Source organism: Bombus flavifrons, chromosome 16 (genome assembly GCF_040668555.2).
Source record: "Bombus flavifrons isolate JBK064 chromosome 16, iyBomFlav1_principal, whole genome shotgun sequence".
Lineage (NCBI taxonomy): Eukaryota > Metazoa > Arthropoda > Insecta > Hymenoptera > Apidae > Bombus > Bombus flavifrons.
The window spans coordinates 4804935-4826440 of record NC_138457.1 but is presented as its reverse complement, the minus strand read 5'-3'; the positions used below and the strand labels follow the sequence as shown (position 1 = coordinate 4826440).

Below are 21506 nucleotides of genomic sequence, written 5' to 3'. Positions count from 1 at the left end.
AAGGAAAACAAAACAAATAATAAATTTTAATTTTTATAAAAGCATATTCACCTAAATACATACAAGAAAGAAATGTTACTTTGCTTTGTATCATTATTAATATAGGAATGATGATATCTATGATGAGCGAACACTGTACGAATTAATTGGTTGTACGAATACCCTAGGTGGGTGTCTCGTCCTGACGAAATGATTATACATTATGCAATGATTCGATTCACATAAACGTCACGATCTTAATCGCGCGCTTTGAGAGAGTCTTTTACATAACCCCGTTTTATTCGGAGCATAAAACACTAGTAAAAAATGCTGAAAATATTTAATCACTTTCTTCCTATGTACACTGCTCGTTGTTTGGAAGATATAACATCTTGTGTGTAAATCCAGAACATTCAAACTACACCGAATGCCTGTATTTACATTCGAGCATTTTACATTTTACACGTTCGAGTGCAAACTTCTACGCTTTGTCAACGTGTTACATTATTCAAAATTCCATTTGATATAGATTGACACAGTGTAGAATCACTATTTATGTTTCACATATAAAAGGAGGTATTATTTTTCAGGATGTACAAATAAACAATATTAATTGCAAAATCTATAGATGGTAATCGCGAAACTGATACATGCTTGCGAGCAACTGATACTTAATTGAATATTTTTGAGTATGCTACAATCATACGTAAAAAATAAAAGAAAAAACTATTACGTAATATGTACGTATATTTATATATGTGATCTTCTCAACGGCAAACAAAGAATAAAAATGTGTGATTTGATTCATATTGAAGACCTTCCATTACTCTATGAAGTAATTAACAGTATTTGACATCAAATGGACTTACTTTACAATAAATTATTATTCAGTTCTTCAGAATTAAAAAAGTTCACTTTTAAAGTCTATGTAAATTGAGTTTAGAAAAGTAGTGTACTCATGCCACCCATTTCACTTTGTTCTTTAACGAAGATCTCGAAGTACTGGTATATGATTGTGACGGCGAGTAAAATACCAGTACCTGAACCGATTGCACCAAGGAAATCAGCCAGTACAGACAGAGCACCGATACACAATCCACCAAATGCCGCCGCGGTCGGAATATATCTATTCAATTCATGAATCATAGAATTGTCTCTATGGCCTCTCATTACCATCTGTTGTTCTTTTAATTGTTTTGCGACCTGTAGAATAATTTTAGGTTCGATTAAAATACAATATCTATTAAAAACATAAAGAATGAAAATAATATAATAAATTCTTACGGCTTTTGCTGAGCTGCCAGAAACCTCGATCCACGTTTTCGAAAAGAAAGCACAAGAACCAAGCATAAAGAGAATATAAAGAATAGCATGAATGGGATCCTGAAGTATATGTCCCACAGATTCTGGTGGTGATAAATAATAACATAATCCTCCAACGGGGTAAGATCGCGCTGGACCACCACCGCCAATGTCGGACCATACTCCCAACAAATTCACGATAATATTTCCTTGAAATTTGACTGCCAACATTTGTGAAATAACATATAAATTTGACACCAATGCAGATTGGAGAATGATAGGAATATTGCTTGTATAAAACAATTTAATAGGGTAACTGCTGTATTGTCCTCTGTATCTGGCAGATTTAATTGGCAAGTCAACACGGAATCCCTAGAAATAAATACATAATTAGAATTTTAATTAATATTTTTTCAAATTAAAAATAATTTTATTTTATTACCTGGAAGTAAATTACAATAGCAAATACTAGGATTGTAGCAAGTAAGTTCATAAGATTAGGAAGGTTTTGTCTGTAGAACGCCTCGCGGAGAGCTCGAACTTTGTCTTGTCTTGTAGCAAGTAAATGAAACAATGCGATTACTGCGCCCTCGAATTCTGTGCCACGTCCTAATGACAATGAAATAAAGACGGTGTCATAGGTACAATATTCAGGAATATCAATAGAAAAATGAAAATAAGATCATACCAGTATTAACAGTAGCTGGAGAAAATGCTTTCCATACAATTGTTTCACAAATATTTGTAGCAATAAAAAGAGAGATTCCACTTCCTAATCCATACCCTTTTTGGAGCAATTCATCCAATAATAATACGATCAATCCAGCAACGAATAATTGAATAATAATTAATAAACAAACACCAGCTCCAATTTCTGTTGGATCACCATACATTCCAGTCATTACATATACAATAGCTTGACCAACAGTGATAACCATTCCAAATACTGCAAAAAGTAAAAATTAGATTGCATGTTACAACTTAAAGGCATACAATATTTTTGAAGGTGCATTGTGCTTTTCTTACATTTTTGAGCACCATTAAAGAGAGCTCTATCTTTTGGAGTATCACCAACTTCAATTATTTTCGTACCACTCAATAGTTGCATAATCAGACCAGATGTAACAATGGGAGAGATTCCCAACTCCATAAGAGTTCCTCTATTTGATGCAAGTATAACTCGAATCCAATAGAAGGGATCTGCACTGTCCGAAGACATAATTCCAAATAGAGGAATCTGGGAAGACAGAAAATGTTTTGTTAAACACAAAAATTTCATTGAATAGACACAGTGCTTATTACAAAGTAACTCTTACCTGACAACATACTAAGAAAATGAATAAGGTAATCGCAGTCCATAGTACCTTCTCTCGAAATTGAATCTGTAAAAATGTTTGATCTCTTAGATTACTGTTTAAAGCATAAAGAACATTTAAAACATTTAAAAGAAAACATTTAAATGAAGCTGAATTTGATTAATACATCAATAGAGAAACATTTTTAAAAGATCATAAATAAGATTAATTTTAAACGACTGGAATACACTACATAATGTAGTACAAAAATAAATTGACATAGACTTACTTTACGTTCCGGCTTCTCTATTTCCGGAAGTATACTGCAAAACGGCTTTATCACCTCTAGAAATTTGACTGAAAAACATACGGTGGAAAGTTAATTCTCACGTTAACAAAATACTGAACTAGAAACTGAAATACTAAAAGTTCAACGAAGCGAACAATATGTTGTACGAAAAACGAAATTAAGAGGTTACGGTTATCGTTAATCACAGCGACTGTAATCCTGAATAAAAGATTTTCTGAATTTCTGACTGGGAACAGTGTACTTACATCCCATTTTGAATCCGAGGTGTAACTATTCTAAAGGGTCACGATGCTACGACGCTTTCCACTTACTCTATAATCAACAATGCCGCGAAGACACTAGATTAAAGTAAGAATCCGAGCAAACTCGGCTGCGTATGCTCGATTGGCAAAGCGTAGCGAGTCGTGGCTCCCTTCGTCGACACGTATCAATATGCTATTGTCACGTGATCTGATGATGTTGGCCGGCACGAGTTAGAAATTCTTGGAAATGATGTTAGATGGCGCTACAATTATGTTAAATGTGCACGTGCGCATTGTCAAATGTTCTTTTTTAAATTCGTTTGATGTAACATGTTCCTTGTATACTTCTTAGATGCAAACTAGTAAATAATTTTTCGATATACGTATGACATCAATACAGGTATAGAAAATAAATTAAGAATCATGAAACTTTGACAAATATTTTTGTTACAGTTCATGTATAAGATACGTACACAAGGTGATATAATATAGAAATAAATGTTATACAAAAATTATTTTTTAACATAGTGCATTCTCTCATCTAAAAGTTGTATAACTTTGTCTTATTATATATTTTTAAACTTTCATCGGAGATTTTTAAAGTTTGTCTTCAAGATATTCATAGCAGAGCAACAAGAAAGAATCTTCAAAAAGATAACGTCAAACTGTAATCTTTACAGAATTGAATTCTCGTTGATGAACAACTCTTGAGTTTTAATGTCATAAAGCCTGGTATTCTGTTTATTAAAGTACCTAGATAAAAATAGCCTGTCAAAACTTCAATATTTTGAAATTATATTTCAAAATTCAATATTTTGAAAATTTGAGATTAGTCTAAAAAAATTTATAAGAAAGATAAATTATTAGAAATTTATAAACATAATTTTGAAAAAATATATAACTATTTATCGAAATACTGTTGTCATACGGATTTCAGCTTACAATTACAAAACAAGATATAATTTAAACATAAATTTCATATAAAAATTATTTTCTGATATATATCGTACGGAATACAAATTAAATCAACAAAGAATGTACTAAAACTTAAATATTTCAAATGTTAAGTTAGTTTAGAAAAATTATTAGAAAAGATAAATAATCAGTAAGTCTATAGATATAATTTTGAAAAAGTCTAAAGTTATTTGTCAAAATATCGTTATCGTTTAAATTTTAACTTGTAATCACAAGACAATTTATATTGACTTACATAAATTTTCCATTAGGAGACAAAGCGTAAGAACTGCGAGTTACACAGTTTATTGTCGAGTGTTACATAAATATTTATCGTAATAACAAAGACAACGAATTTGCATGCGCAATTTGCAAATTATAATGTATGACAGACATTTTCAAAATCGACAATAAAATTTTTAAAAAGATTTAAGTTACAAATTGCAGAATGCGCATTTTAGTATAAAAAATCGTTCTTGCTGTAGAACTATTTTTATATCTTTAGATAAATAATCTTCGATTTATATTTGTACTTGTACACTTGTACCAACAAATTTATGTTTCTGAAGAAGGAATATATTTATTCAAGATACTATAATTCAAACTTTATTTCTGGTTTAACCGAGGATCATGTATATATTTCTAAGGGAACATTACCTAATTTCTTTGAAGTGACATTATTGTAGAAAACTACTCATAATTGTCATTTACGACGAAAATAAATAATAATAATAGTAATAATAAATAATCAGCCAAATTTATCTTTATATAAATATAGGTTATCCTAGCATCAGACATAACAGCAATATTGATTTTATTAGCAGTTTATGCTATTGTCTACAAATATGTACATTTTAAATAATTTGCTATCAGCGAGAAGTGAATGGGGAAATACTATATAAGGAGCAAGCAAGATAACTGTCGGAATTATTCCCACATTTTTCCTTGGAAAGTGTTTTACAAGAATTGTCAGTTTTCGTCTATCTTTTTGAACATATTGGCATTGCCTCGTATACAATGCAAAATATTGCTGGTACAGTTTTACTTCTCGGACTATATCTTGGCTTCTTCGTTCATGGCGGGTAAGTGAAAGGATTCTCCTGAAACTCATAGAATGTCAGTCATTTGCGCACAAAGATTATAAATATAAACAAATGATTTTTTTATTGATCTTTAATCAAGTATTTGCTTTTAAGTATCAAAGAAAATATGAACTCTATCTAAACTAATATTATAAAGAGAAAAGGTTTGTGTGTAGGATGTGTGTATAATTTCAGAAACTATTCAACCGATTTGGATAATTCGTTCACAGTTGAAAAGTACATTTCCTCCAAATGAACACAGATTACATTTCATTACGCTTACTCCTTCGGGCTTCAAGAACCGAACAATGAGCATAAATGAGACCCAAGTCTGATTAACGTAACTTTGTTTCGAATACTATTTACTATATTGATTCCTATTACGAATAAATGACAGGGATTTTAGAATCGCGAAGTTAAACTCATATTAGTTCTTAGTTATGCGTGGACGAAATCTAGGTAACAACTAAGTATATATATATATATATATATATATATATATATAAAATACGAAAATTATAAGAGCCGCGTGAATAAAAATATTCTCTTATATTACGAACTGTATTATAAATGTGAAAACTTCCGATAGTTCGTGAGAATTATTGTTCCGTATTATTTGAAATAATTGCCTTTTTTTTTTGTTATTCGTAGAGAAACTCATGGAAAAAGAGAAAATAACCATGGACTAGTTATTGAACCAATAGTTGGCAGGTTTCAACATAGTGAAGGTCCTTTATGGAATCATCATTCACAAAAACTTTCTTTTGTTGATATTGAAGCACAAAAAATATGTAGGTTTGACCCTGTAACAAAAGATCTTTCCTGCATATTCATAGGTAATCATTAATATTGTATATCTAGAGTCTGTAAAAAGAAAACAATTTCATTTTCATAAATTAATATTGATTTCTGAATTAATGATTAGAAAATGGACCAGTTGGATTTGCTATTCCTATTAGAGGAGAACCTAATAAGTTTGTAGCTGGTAGTGGTACAAATTTCATCCTAGCTACATTGGATAGTCATAAAAATACTACAGAATCACTTCCTGAAATACTTGCTGTTGTTGATACAGATCGCAATGGTACTAGGTGGAATGATGGAAAGGCAGATTCTTCAGGAAGATTCTGGGGTGGTTAGTTGAAAAATATCAGTCTAATAGATAAAAATAATAACTTAAGCATACTACATGTTTCATTTACATTTCTATAGGAACAATAGGACCAGAAGTAAATGAAGTTGTTGTTCCTAATCAAGCATCTTTCTATCGTATTAAGTCTGATCTCAAACCAGAAAAGGAATTATCTCCTGTTACTAACAGTAATGGATTAGCTTGGAATCTGCAGGATGATACATTGTACTATATTGATACTCCTACGCTTCAAATAGCTGCATTTGATTTTGAGCCCATCAATGGAACTATATGTATGAAACTTTTGAAAAACATTAAATATAAAGTACAAAACTCATGTTGAATTAAATTTGTAATAAATATAATTCATTTCAGCTAATAAAAGGATTGTATTTGATCTGAAAAAAAATAATGTTTCTGGAATACCTGATGGTATGACTATAGACATAAGTGGAAATCTTTGGATAGCTTTATATGATGGAGGTGCTGTAAGTATTGTTGTAAGAGTTTTATATATAATTAACGATATGTTTATGAAATAAATGTAATATAAAACAATAATATGAAAAACATATATTATATAATAGGTGGTCAATGTTAATCCTCACACTGGCAAAGTAATACGTTTTGTGAAACTTCCTGTTCCAAAAGTAACTAGTTGCACATTTGGAGGGCCTTTGTTAGATACTTTATTTGTAACAACATCTAGCCGTGGTTTAAGCAAAGAGGAACTTGAAAAACAACCACATGCTGGTTATGTTTTTGCTGTAAAAGGCTTAGGAGTACATGGCCTTCCTACAAATTCATTCAAAGCATAATAATTTTTAATAATGAATATTCTTATGCACTTTATAATCATTCTGCACAAACAATATTAAAAAAAAAAAAAAAAAAGAAACATTAAAGAAACAATAAAGATAATTAAGTAAAACTTCTGCATTCTTTTATTTTTTAAATTTTAGGAACAGTAATAAAATGATTAACCTAGTATTAAAAACACATCATCACTATTAACAATTCCGTAAATTAGTTACATTATATTGGATAAGTGTAATATAATTACATTATGTTGCACAATCAATTTTTATATCTTTTTATCAAATATCACTTAATATTTTCGTTTTTTAACTTGTTCACTTTATAATAAAATGATAACCTTATCATATTTGTGTTGTAATGGATCATTGTACGTATATACTATTAAATGATATTAGTAAACTACTGTTATTTGCTATCTACTAGCTACGATTATTAAAGTACTAGATACTGTTATCAAAGTTCGTAAGCCATGACATATAATGAAGAACTCTCGCGTAGCATCTCTATTCTTTAAAAATAATTCAATCTGACAAATTATGAAGTTTAGAGTTTACTGAAAGATTAAGTAATTTTTACATTCTGTATTTTGTACTTTTTGTGTTCTAAAAGCATTTGTTACTATATAAATTATACGTGTGTATAATAACTAGTAACTAACAGTAAACTATTAAATCAGACAAATGTCAGAAGTAATTGTCGAACCACTCGTTGGACCATACAGTCTCGGCGAAGGTCCTCATTGGGATTGTGCTTCTCAAAAATTATATTTCGTTGATATATTTGCCCAAAAAGTACTCAGATTTGACCCTGTAACAGGTACTGTTACATCTGTTTTGGTAGGTAAGTAATTAAGAATTTTGTATTACGTAATTTGGTATTTATAATCTGTTTTATAAATATATTTTTATCATTATATTAGAAAATGGACCAGTTGGATTTGTTATTCCTGTTAAAGGTAGCACCAACAAATTTGTTGTTGGATCTGGTATAGATATAATGCTACTTTCTTGGAATAGTGAAAAAGATCTTGCAAAATGTATACCTCAAACATTGACTACTGCAGATGGTAAGAGGGCAGAGATCAGATGGAATGATGGAAAAGTAGATTCTTCTGGAAGATTATGGGCTGGTTGGTTAAAAATATAAATTATTTTATATGAAAGTATATTACTCACATAGTATAAATTCTTACATATAGTATAAATTCTTACGTAATTTATTCTTCTTCTTAGGAACAATGGGTTTTGAAAAGGATGGAGATATTCCATTTGATGCGGGATCTTTTTATTCTATGGGTGATGATCTTTTATTGAAAAAACAAATATCTCCGGTATCCATAAGTAATGGATTAGCTTGGAATCCTGATAATGATATATTTTATTATATTGATTCATTTACGTATCAGGTTGTGGCATATGATTACAATTGTCAGACAGGAACCATATGTAAGAAATTTACAACGTATTTGGTATACATTCTGTGTTATGTTAATCAAAATTTACACTTTTAAATCTTAAATTTTATAGCAAATAAGAAGATTGTTTTTGATCTTAAAAAAAATAATATTCCTGGATTGCCAGATGGTATGACTATAGATACGGATGGAAACCTTTGGGTTGCTGTGTTTAACGGAGGTTGTGTGAGTGTTACTACATTCCTATGGCGATTCATAATTATTATAAAATACATTGTAGAGGAAATAATTGACATTTATTTTCTGAGAAGAGAATATGTTTAATGTTTAGGTTCTCAATATTAATCCGAGAACGGGCGAATTGTTGCGTTTTGTTAAGATTGAAGGTGCCAACAACATAACAAGTGTTGCTTTTGGTGGTCCTAATTTGGATATCTTATATGTAACAACAGCGACTGTGCAATTAAACGAAAATCAGTTAAAAGAGCAACCATATGCTGGTTACTTATTTGCCATCTATGGTTTGGGTGTTCGCGGTTTTCCTGCAAATTCAGTTAAACTACCAAATAAATTAACATAGATGTACATATAAATATTTAAAATATTGTATAAATATATAAAACATTTTTTTAATATTAAATTACTAGCATAATGAATTTGTAGATTATATATATATATATAAAAGTTACATTTTTAATAGTTTTTGCAAAGAAACAAACTATAAGTTAGAAAAGGATTATTTTGAGTTTCTTATTTGAAATAAACAGTACTCTATATATGTACATATATACTGTTTTTTAATAAAAAAGATGTCTATAAATTATTCATTAAAAATGTACAAGTGTTTTGCTAATGTTTAATTATACTTGCCTATCCTTTTTTTTTACGTACAAAGAAAATTGTATTGATTACTGAATTTATAGAGTAGAAAAATAATATATCATTTTATTAATATGCAAGAACGTTTCCTTGGAATTATAGTGAAATTATATTCGTTATTGTGTTGCTATTTCAATCTTTACGAGAACTTTGTGAAAAGTAGTGATATTCAAGCATTGTCATCCTGAGGCTTGTCATCCTAACTAGTGAAAAATTAAACTTTCACTACTTTTTTCTTGAGATACAGATAGCCTCTTAGATATATGTATAATTTATGGAAAAATTCCATGTCAATTATTTTCATACTTTAGAATACATCTATTATTATCTATTTTCACGTGTGATAATTAAACCGTTCATATAGAATGATTCCATTAGGCACAGAAGTGAGAAGGCTAGCGAACGAAGGCTATTTCAGTCGTTCTTGATGGAAATAAAACTGTACACTGCAAAAACGTTAGAAAATATTATTTGCATGACTATGTACCTTATCATTTATATACCACGACCATTGTAAATTGCGGATGACAAATTGCATTCAGTATGAACAATACATCAATGAACGAAATTGAAGAATGGGATGAAAAAAAAAAATTATGAAGAAAAGGATGAAATACTAAAAATGTTTTCATAGCGACGATTTAATCGTCTAATGTTATAATTTCAACACTATCATTAGTGGATTTCTCTCCTTTCTTGCTAGAAACATTACTCGACTTTCCTCTTGGTAAGTCATATATATTCTTGCAGTCTGATGGCCTCAAAGATTCTGACACTTTTTGCTGAACTACACTAACTCCCGAAGACAAATTTTTCGCGTATTCCATAGTCGTCTTTATTTGCTGAGGTTTTTGTTGAGGTATAATTTCTAAATGCGAATGCTGTTTCAATTGGGAAAGCATCGAGAAAGCTTCTACGGAATTTCCTTGAGAATACGAACTCGGCAAAGAACTAGAAATATCCATTGATGCTGGTTTCGTTTTCGTAGAGGACTTCTTGTATTGTGAATATTTTGTACTTGGACTTTTCAAGCTAGCTTGAGGATTTACCGGACTTACAGAGATTCCACTCAATTCTGGTGGTATGTAAGGGGATTGCGTCATTGTCGAGTTCCCAGGCATCGCACTCAATATATTCGATAAGTTACTCGGCAACGCAGACATTGTTTTAGCTGGTTTTGTTTTTCTAACTACATTTTGTACATTCATCTGCGAATACGATCTTTGTGAATTTTTCTTTGACAATAATTTATGTTGTAATGAAGTTCCTGAGTGCGAAGTTGGTACATTCATAGATAGTGTTTGTTTCATTCCAATCGACGGACTTAGTACTGTGTGTACAACTTGAGGAATCACAGATGGATTTGTTGTGGCACTACTTTTCAGAGGAGAATGCGATAAGGAAGGATTGTGCGCTGGTTGAGGCTCTGTCAATGACTTTGACACTCGAATTTGAGGAGCGCTTATTTGTTTTGGTGGGCTAGTCTTAACGTGCGTTTGTATAATGGATGGCTTCAACAGAGACACTTGCGTAGTTGGTGGTTGTAAGATAGGCTTCGATGGTTGTGATATTTGTAGAGATTTTGGAAGTTGAACTGGTAGAGAGTCATTTTGTGGACTCTGTTTCGATGGTTTACTTTTAGGTGGTACTGTATTTACTGGGGTTATTGATATACTAGGTCTATCTTTAGTTATTGACACAGTGGTGGTAGTTTTTGTCGTGGCTGCTTGTTCATACATAGGCGTGGAACGCACTGTTGTTGCCGTAGAATTACTTAGACTTAGTAATTGTTGCACAGTCAAATTGTTTAAGTTACTCAAATTGCTCATGGTAGGAGCAACATTCATACTAGAACTGGAGGTACTCATTGTAGGTACACTGCTAATATTAGGTGCAGTGGCAATAGTATTACTTAATCCACTGGTTAAATTTGACAAAGAGGTAAGATTATTCTGATACTGTCTCAGAATATCCTGATAATTGCCTATTTGATTTAAGTAATTCATTGCCGATAAAGGATCCATCATACTGTTGCCTAAGCCGCTTGTTAATAAAGCGGACAACATATTTGGGTCAACTAATGGATGCATAAAATAGGGATTCATCAAGGAACGATTTCCTGATGCCCCCATATAGTTAGCGAAAGTAGGTTTCGCGTTGAATTGATTCATTGTATTACTACTTTGCTGCATGGCTTGTAGATATTTATTTACATTGGGTGGACGTCCTCTTGGTCGACCAGTGGATGTTAGATTTCGATATGGTTTTCGATTTTGGGAAGATTGTGGCGACGTAGAAGTCACTTGCGGTTGGGACGCGACTACCTGTACATATCGAAAATAAAAATTATATTAATATTGACATATTTGTACTGTGCGTTACTGGAAAGAATACTAGCGGGACGACACAGGGGCAAGGAGTATAGTATCTGTATCGTTCACCGTCACGTATTGTTATATTTGTTGTAGTGGGATACATGATATCTGGATACATGATACCTAATGCGTCATTACGCGTGCTTATCTTTATGATTATATCGAATTCTTTCCAACAACGCTTTATGATTGATAACACGAAACAATATAAAAGCATAAAATTTACAGGAGTTGGAGATGTTGCTTGAGGCTGTGTCTGATTCTCTGTAGGTGGTTTGTCAAGGCTGGAGAAGAATTTGTTTAAAACCGTCCGATTGTAATTATAATCATTACAATACTTTGTAGCAGTTTCCAAAACATTTCCTTCCAAATTCTATTAAAACAGATATAAGATATCAAATGAAATAATTATGTACTAACGATTACAATATATGTTCTATTCAAAATCTTCACTTACTTTATTGCCGATATACGTTTTATATGTATCCACCAACAAAGAAGCAAGTGTTTGTATAGTTTGCTCCTTAGTTTGAAAACTTTTTAAAGCTCTCTGATAAACCCAATATGTGTCAAGAAGTACTTGAGTTCTAGCATCTGCATTTGTGTTAGATGCAAGATCAGAGGTACTTGTTCCCATTAATTGCATCTTAGTTCTAAGAGATTGTAAACAAAGAGTCAATGCTTGACGAGATAACTGCTCTCTTTCCGAATCACGTAAATATTTTCTAGAAAAATGAACCAATTTTATGAATTGAAACGTTAAACAATTTCGCTGGAAAAAGTGTTGTTGATAAATGCGTGTATAGAAGGTAAGATATATATTTTATCTAAAATGTACTTGTCTGATTCTGGAATTTTCCCAAGTTGCATGCTCAATTGCATTAACATTCGACCATCGTTTGTCTCTTTCAGTACTTGCATTAATAACGTTACGGAACGGGACATATGAAATGCGAAACTTCCTGGTCTATCAACTTCTCTATTTGGTATGTGCCAAACGCCCTGGAAAAGATAAGTGACAATTATCCCATTACGAAAAAAATAAGTTAACAATTACATCTGATAAAATAGCACAGTTATGGAAGGAAATGTTAAATAAATATATGCTTCGTTATTTTCTTGCTTACAATCCATATTGTTCTCATTTAGGTAACATCTCTTTTTGCTTGAAAAAAAGAAGATGAAGAAATGTTTGTTCTGTTGCAATCTGTTTGCTATAATCTCATTTTGTTTGTTGCTGTACAGTGTCAGGTAAAAACTTAATAATTTATTTAAAAATTGATATAATGAAGTCACAACTTTGATCAGGAGCCAAAATTTATGTTCCGAGATAGAAAAAATTAATTTACGACATTTGGAGGAATATGAGGAGTTCGAGTCTCATTAAACATTGATGGCAATTTAGAATTATCTCTTCTTGTTCTTTCCCGAAAATATAATCTTTAATAACTGCGTTATATCAAGTCTTAAGTTAATTTACGTCTTGTAATCTTATATAAGATTAATTTTTTTATTAATATGAACGAAAGTTAAATGTAATGAAAGTTGAAAGAAATATGAATGTAAGCGAAAATACTACATATTAATTCACAAATAACTTTTGCAATCTAGAATGTAATATGATGTAGACATGAACGGCTCTATGTATGGCTAAATTACTGATGTTACTACTTAACGCTTTAATTTACTATTTTGTTATATCGGTCTTGTCAATTATGTAGGTTACAAAAAATTTAAACGCAATTTGTTGCTGTAGTAAAACTTTTTTAAGGTCTGCCAATGTTTCGAAAAAGATTATAATAGACACAGATGCCGGGGCAGATGATGCAGTAGCTATATTTTTGACTCTTAAGTCCGAAAATAATGTTTTGGCAATTACTTGTTCTTATGGAAATACATATATGGAAAATGTAGTTATTAATGTACTTAAGATTTTAACTGTCGCCAACAGAAGTGACGTAAGTATATCATAAATTTTACTTAAACTAAACATTCTATATTGCAATATCTTCCAGATACCTGTGTATAGAGGAGCACATAAAGCATTAATAAATGGATATAATGAATATAATAAAGATAATTACTTTGGCTCTGATGGTCTAGGAGACTTTAATTTTGTGGAAGAGATCACTGCTAAAGTTGATGAGAGTAAACATGCAGCTATAGCTCTCATAGACTTAGTAAAACAATATCCATGTGAATAATTAATTATTATCAAATTATTTAGTGCAATAAATTCAAGTTAATTTAGGACTTTATATTTAATTATATTTATTACGATTTATAGATCAAATAACTTTATTAAGTATTGGTCCATCAACAAATGTTGCTACGGCAATTGCATTGGAACCACTATTTTTAACGTATTTAAAAAATCACATTGTACTAGGTTCCAGTGTTAGCGGAGTTGGTAATATTTCACCTAATATTGAATTCAATTTTTATCAAGATCCAGAAGGTAATTATATGATACTGAATAAGAACACTATAAGTGTTTTATTTCCATGGGAGACAGCAATCAACAGTTACATAACCATGGTAATTATTTTAAAATAAAATAATATAATATAATATTAATATTAATTTATATTTTAAAAAATGATATAAAATATCAGTGACTTTTGAGCAGGATTGGCGTATAAATGTATTGGGAAAGATAAATTCTTCTATTGTGAATTTCTTAAACAAAGCGGAGAGGAAAAGTTTAACAAAGTCCAATTCGTGGAGTATTTCAGATGGAATGGCTGCTGCAATTATGCTACAGCCACAACTTGTAACAAGATCTATAATAACAAATGTGAGTCCTGTAATCGATGGACTCGCAAGGGGCTCGATACTTGTAGATTATACTAATCTAACTGGCAGGCCAAAAAATGCAAAAATTATACAAGCGATTGATACAGATGGTTTCCAACAACTGTTATTGGACAAATTTTCTTAAATACACATATTTTGCATGTAAATACTTAAAGAAGGATAAATATTATATTAAAGATATTATACTATTATAATACTATACTATGCTATAAATATTAAAAATATTATACTATTACACTAAAAGAAGTATAATAAAAAATACTTACATTGAAAAAATTAGTGCTTTTTCTATCAGCAAATAGTCCTTGAAATCTTTCCTCTTGATAAAATTGACAATTATAACTGTCCAACAAAAGATTCCTGCATTTTATTATGTCCTTAGCAGTCTTATTGTTGAAGAAGAAATGCGATAGTCTGTAAAACGATTTGTAATGCTCCGAAAATCTTAAGATGCATTGTTCTAAACCAGCTAAACAATATGTTATTAGAGTTGCAACTTCTTCTTCAGTCATATTTTCTTCTTTTTGTACAAAAACCGAGTCCTCTTTCTTTTTCTCACTTTCACTTTCACCAGAGTCGCTCTCGGTGTCACTTGAACTATCGCTATCAGAACTATCATCACTACTGCTTGATTCATCGCTGCTACTAGAGCTAGAATTATTCGTTTCTGTCGTTGTCGTAGTTGTTTGTGTAGTTGTTGTACTTTCTTGCGAACCTCTCCTACTTAAAGTTAGCTCTTCCTTCGTAGTACCTGCAAGTTTCTTTTTATCGGGAGGTTTATCTTTCATTTCTTTATTACCTAATTGTAGATCTTCGTTTTGTAACCACTTCCCTTCAAACTTTCTCGTATCTTCATCTTCAGGCGAAGATTGTCGTGTTTCCTGACTAATCTCCATCGCTTGTTTCATAAGAGCGTCCATTAAATCTTGAACATTTTCCGATTTTCCGTCACTTTCAAATACAGTGCCAATTTTTAAAGATGTTAATGAACCTTTCTTATTGTCTTCTGATTTTACATTCACCTTTGTCTTTTCAATAGTTTTCTTCACTTTCTTTCTTTGTGATTTTGATTCATTACTTTCATCGCTCGATAATACCATAATCTCATCGTTCTTTTCTTTTTGTGAAACCATATCACAAACTTTTGTGATTACGTCATCTATTAAAGCTACAACGTCTTGCATTAATTGCAAATGAGATACGTTACCTAATTTTATCCTCTTTGCATTATCTTGTGATAATTCTGCGAGAGATCTTTTACGTGTTTCTGTCTTCCCTTGTTCAATACGTTGACTCGTTCCAAATCCTTTATTTGTTCTGTCTATGATTTCAATCTCCTCAATGCTATTTGAACGTCGACCGATTGTAACAATATTTCTGTCTCCTTCAGCTGTAAATTCTACTTCTCCTCCAGCATTTTTATTACTTGTAAAAAGATTTTCCTCTTTAACCTTCTCGTTTAGTTTTGAAGTATACTTCATGAAGGGCCCTTTGGCACATTTCTCAAGATGAAATTGGAGCAATTGTCCTAAAGACTTCTTTAGAGGCTTCCCCTCATGCTGTTCAAGATATTTTAATATGCTCGCATGAATTCGATAGTGTACTTCTAATGCTTCAACTGAAAAATGCTGTGGACATTTATGACTTATTCTACGTGGGTATTGTGCATTATTGTGATATAATAATTCACTAGCCTGCAATTAAATATAAACAAATTAGAATATATATCACCTATGTCCAATGTAAATGGTATACAGATTTACAAATACCTTCGCGTAATGTTCCAAATATACAGGAGGTTCTTGGTTTTTCTTTTCGGCTATCTTTCCGAGCATATATTGATACAGCCATCTTTCATCATGCGGTATTGTTCCATCTTTAGTACCAATAAATAAACGAGCACATGCTTGAAAACACTGATAAGCGATTTCCAACATTTCTTCTTTTCTAGTTTCTAAGATTTCAAATCGTTCCATACTTAACGTGTCTGTTTCTTGTTTTAGTAATCGTGAACAAAATGAATGAACAACATATGCGAATGTCCCGTATTCAGTCCAAATAATATGATTACAAGAATCCAATTCGACAGCATGTCGATAACTGGATTGGGTTAATTTCGCTTTTGCTAAAAGTGAGTCTTCGTTTCTAAACACAAAATAAACAATCATTATTATTAACTTGTGTTATATCATATTAATAAAAAAGTTTGAAGTACTACCCACATTGGTTTATATTTATTTAACCAGGTTTCTATTACGGTGCCGGATGACATCGCTAGTCCAGTCCAAGAACTCAATCTTGTTGGATGAAAACATAAATCCAATAAATAATACCGAATAGCTGGACTCCATTTACAATTTTTGAAACAAAAATCTGCTAGGAGATAATAAATAGTGGACATGGAATGCGGCAGGAGCTTCTTAACGGTCGGCATTGTGTCTCGTTCACCCATTATATAAGCCATCATTTCATCAATCACTTGATTCGGATCACTTTCTTGAGGAATTAACTTTATTATACGTTTAAACAGATCTTCTGTGTCTGCATTAATTGTTAAAGTCCTGGGTGAATGAAATTCTGGTATTTGCTTGGGTTTATAAAAATTAAACAATAACTGTGCTCCTTCCCAAGTCACTTTCATTTGAGGTACTCCATGGTCTTCTATATGTTTTGGTCGCCCTTTGTTTACTTTATTATAATGACCATATAGACAATAAAATATTTGTTCTAAATATTTTGAAACTTTACTTTTTATACTGGAAAATTGAGGGGTTTCCAATTTTGGGATGACTAAATTTAAAGTGAAAAATAAGAGTTTTGCTTCGTTGTAGCAACACCATGAGTGTCTTCCCATAAAGTCATGAGCAATAAATAAAATCATGATAGATGCTGGAACACCTTCATCCTCATCATCTGATTCAGAATAATTAGAATTATGCTTATTTTTGTATGACGATTCAGCCTTTGCTCTCTCTTTGTCTTCTTTATATTGCAAAACATAATGCAATAAGATCCAAGGCAAGACAGTTTCAAGTGGCATCTCTACAGTATTTTCCGATACATCTAATTGATTGCAAACAATGTGAACCAAATTTTGTACTAATCTCGAAAGACGTGCTTCCGGTAAATACTTTACAACAAAAGTGCTTACTTCAATTGTACAAGCTTCTAGTTTTTCAAGCGCCATTAGGACGGACCTCGTCCATTTCTTTTGTTCTATATCATCGGAAGCATTTAAATAATTTTGCCATGCTTCGTTGAGGCAAGCTTCCGCCCATACATAACATTCTTCGTATTGTTGTAGTTGCCATAAGCTATCTAGTAACATGTATAACTGTTGTACTCTATCAACGATATTATCATTTACGGATAAAAATTTATTTCCTTGTTTTGCGAACTTGAATGTATCCTGTAATATGTAGGCTAGCTCAGCGTATTTTTTTTCGTCATACAGATTTTGTATTTCTCCTAATTTTTGTCCTCTTTGAATAGACTTAAGTTTCTTCTCCACTATTTTAATACTGATATTAGAATGATATTTACAATTAGGCAATTTTAAATAAACCATTTTGTTTTGTTTCGCCAATTCTTGCATATGACTTAGCAACTAAAAAGATAATATCTGATTAGATAAATTAGGAAAAATCTCTTTGTGCTGGAATTGAAGTTACTTACCAATTCTAAAGTCTCAATGACGATGTCTGTGTCTCCTTGGCACAAAAAGATATTAGCTTTGAGCCACAAAACCCTTAGAAATATCAGAATATTTTCTTCATTTAAAATATCCCTCCTAACGCTTGTAAAAATTATATGCCCCAGTTCCTCAGATGGCATTCCTGTGCCAAGTTTATCTAATCTAAAATAGACAATGGAATTCTTTAATTATTTTAATTGGAGAAGTATAATAAGACAAACAGAATAAAACATACGTTGAAAACGGTACTATGTCTGGTTTATTGCTTAACCATTTATCTGTATGCAGTTCACCAAATAATAAAGTCATTTCAGTATCTAGTTTCAAAATATCATCATCTATATCTTCTTCAAATGGTGATGGATGTGGAATGTGCTCTCTGTAGAAAAAAAAAATGCATTTTATTATCTGAGACATGTTTACATAAAAAAGTTCACATTTATTTGTTATACCTCATAAATGTATATGCTTGCAAATATATCTCTAATATTCCTTTAGACCACTCTTGGTTCCATTTGGTGCTTAAAAATTCCGTATATTTTGCTATAATTATCATTAAATTACTCTTACTACTATGTTCATTAATGAACATATTTACTTCGGCTACCTCAGATTCTGTACCGAAATAATTTTGTTGTTGACTATAGAAGAAAGAAAATTAATTATTGCAAAAACTCAGTTGCTCATCCTTAAATAAGACCTACCTTGTTTCAGGACTCGGAGATTTTGAACTGTCAGAACTTTTAACTATTTCTATAGTATTGCTATTATTTTCTTGATTAGCAAACAATTGATATAAATCCATTGTATCCATAGAATCGTCCATATTTTTAGAATGATCGTCTTTGGTTAATTTTACTGTATCTGGCCTAAAATATTAACAGTTTATATAATATTGATTATAAGGTACATAAATATAAAAATGTTTTATAAATACATACAATAATGTACTAGGAAATATTCTTCTAAGAGTTTCTTCTAATTGAACATCATCCCTTTCAGCTTCTCTTCTATTTGAACTTCTTACTCTTGCAGAACGTCTCATACTGTTGCAACTCCAAGCCCATTGTTGCAGAAAGCATAGAGCACTTCTCCTCCTTTTTTTCACCTTTTGTACTTCTTCTTTTCCTTCAATCTTTTCATTCAATTTTTCTTCTGCCTTACATTGTACCTCTTCTTCTTTCTTTGAGTCTTTTTCATCATTGGATTTGTTACTATCCTTATCACTAATATTATCATTTTGTGCTTCATTGCCAGCATCATCCATTATTTTTTCCAATTGTAATTTATCTCCATTTTCATCTACTTCAAAGTTATTTTGCTCATCTAAATCATTTTTTATTTGACTTTGTTCTTCAAATTGTACAGCATCAGTATCTGAAATTCTCAAAAGGTCTTCATCATCTATTATTTGTACATCGCTGGTACATGATTTTTTATCATCTTCTATTTCAATATCCATCATAGATTCGGCACCACCACATTGATTGTCATCAAATGTTTCACATGGAGAATTTGCATCATCTATTTCCATCTTCATTGATTTTTCAACCTCGTTTTCATTCTCTGTTACAGTATTTTGCAATACTTCCTGATCAGTATTAACATCATTATTTCCCTGAATATCTCCCTCAGTATGAGTTTTGGCTGTTTCTTCAGAATTATGAACAGTTAAATTAATTCTACTAACAAAACTCAAATTATTTTCTGTAATATATCTATGCATATCCAATAGACATTCTCCTAAATCTAACCAAGTATAGTTTTTTATAGGTTTTCTTAGTGTTAGATCTGGCAATGGTTTAGGGCAGAATTCTACTCTGCATGTTTCTGCCCATCTTTTAGCAATATCCTTTGCTTCTGCTATTAACTTATCTCCTATTTGATGATCATATTGAGTATATAACGGTGGATCTAATTGCCAGTCACTATTGTACAATTTATAGCATTCTTCAAGGCATGGAATGTCTTTAAATATTTTATCACGAAAAGCTAAACCTTTTACATAATTGGGATCACGTTCTAATGCCATAGAAATGTACAAAAGACAATTCATATAGTCAGGAACTGCATATAAGGCAGTTATCATGTTATCTAAACATGGCCAATGGTTTGCATTGCATTTTAAACCTTGCTTAAATGATGAACATGCCAATTCTAAATTTGAGGTTTTCATAGCTAAGATACCTATTCTATACCATAATGTTACATCTGTATCATCTAAATTAGCTGCTTCCCAGTAATTTTCTACAGCTTCATCGTATTTTCCCAACATGGCCTGTATAGCCCCGATATTCTTGAAGCAAGAATATTTTAATGACAACATTGGCCTAGATCTACCATCAGGTATTTCAGGTTTTTCAACTTCATCCAGCAATTCAGTTTCTAAAAGATCTTTAAAAATATTCAGTGCATCTTCTTGTTTATTTTCTTTTAATAATACTAAAGCTTTATTATATTCGGTAAGAGCTATTTGTTCCTGAAACAGATATAAACAAATCAAATTTTTTAGATTTTAATGAAACATATGTTATTAATAATGAACAATAAATTTTAGTTCCTCTGAAGAATAAAAATTCAAAGGAAGCAGATTCAAGAGTTTACATGAATCATTCATGACTATTTAACTAAATAATGTGTTTTTCGATTATAAAATGATCTATAAAACAAAACAACCTTAAATAAAATATAATTAATTATAGTAAATTAAGACAGATTATTGTAGATATTTATTTTTCTAAATAGATATGTAATCTGAATATTCCCTGTATATAATTTTATGTAAAATTTGAACACCGATAGAAATTAACCATGTTTTAATAACTGACAAATTCATAGGTTAAGTTCTTAAAGAAATAAAAAATTGACAGTGTTGATACGTACTTGAGCTTCTTTCGTGATACTCGGTAAATCTTCCTCTTCGCTTTCTTCGCTGGATTCTTCGTTCAACGCCGATATCTTTATCATTTTTAGAATTTTTTACAAATTCGATCTTACATACAAAACATCAACAAATCAAGCAACCCTATTCAATGTTGCCATGTTACTGAAGGTATACAACGTGCTAGTTCGTATGTATACATCTCATATAGGGTGTTCAAAAAACAAGCATGTATTTCTTATAGCTCGAACCTTTTTTTATTTATTTTTTAATTTCTTTATAGAAATTAATTTAAAATAATAATTTCTTTATAGAAATGTAATTCAGACGT

At 31.0% G+C, this 21506-nt stretch overlaps 5 protein-coding genes across 5 annotated transcripts; 3 read left to right on the top strand and 2 right to left on the bottom strand.

Annotated features, from left to right (window-relative positions):
* Positions 1-17: 17 nt before the first annotated feature.
* Positions 18-3309, bottom strand: Sec61alpha (SEC61 translocon subunit alpha). Its single transcript, XM_069129687.1, has 8 exons — positions 3132-3309; positions 2866-2933; positions 2598-2663; positions 2308-2518; positions 1970-2227; positions 1724-1890; positions 1264-1653; positions 18-1182 (listed from the first exon to the last, which is right to left on the bottom strand). The coding sequence occupies exons 1-8, from the start codon at positions 3136-3138 to the stop codon at positions 919-921; spliced, it is 1431 nt and encodes a 476-aa protein (XP_068985788.1). The 5' UTR covers positions 3139-3309; the 3' UTR covers positions 18-918.
* A 1482-nt stretch (positions 3310-4791) lies between these two features.
* Positions 4792-7194, top strand: LOC138188157 (regucalcin-like). Its single transcript, XM_069129677.1, has 6 exons — positions 4792-5164; positions 5816-6000; positions 6090-6299; positions 6377-6589; positions 6672-6784; positions 6884-7194. The coding sequence occupies exons 1-6, from the start codon at positions 5100-5102 to the stop codon at positions 7112-7114; spliced, it is 1017 nt and encodes a 338-aa protein (XP_068985778.1). The 5' UTR covers positions 4792-5099; the 3' UTR covers positions 7115-7194.
* Positions 7130-21328, bottom strand: LOC138188151 (calcineurin-binding protein cabin-1). Its single transcript, XM_069129666.1, has 13 exons — positions 21178-21328; positions 19236-20773; positions 18999-19163; positions 18747-18935; positions 18530-18673; positions 18276-18456; positions 16823-18207; positions 16370-16745; positions 14867-16294; positions 12622-12785; positions 12241-12508; positions 12010-12156; positions 7130-11732 (listed from the first exon to the last, which is right to left on the bottom strand). The coding sequence occupies exons 1-13, from the start codon at positions 21259-21261 to the stop codon at positions 10050-10052; spliced, it is 7752 nt and encodes a 2583-aa protein (XP_068985767.1). The 5' UTR covers positions 21262-21328; the 3' UTR covers positions 7130-10049.
* On the top strand, positions 7553-9313 carry LOC138188159 (regucalcin-like). The gene is made up of 5 exons (XM_069129680.1): positions 7553-7955; positions 8035-8244; positions 8348-8560; positions 8642-8754; positions 8861-9313. Exons 1-5 carry the CDS (start codon positions 7796-7798, stop codon positions 9107-9109), a joined length of 945 nt encoding a protein of 314 aa, XP_068985781.1. The 5' UTR covers positions 7553-7795; the 3' UTR covers positions 9110-9313.
* Positions 12043-14876, top strand: LOC138188158 (uncharacterized). The gene is made up of 6 exons (XM_069129679.1): positions 12043-12099; positions 12933-13034; positions 13555-13741; positions 13799-13979; positions 14071-14321; positions 14413-14876. The coding sequence occupies exons 2-6, from the start codon at positions 12964-12966 to the stop codon at positions 14722-14724; spliced, it is 1002 nt and encodes a 333-aa protein (XP_068985780.1). The 5' UTR covers positions 12043-12099; positions 12933-12963; the 3' UTR covers positions 14725-14876.
* Positions 21329-21506: the final 178 nt, after the last annotated feature.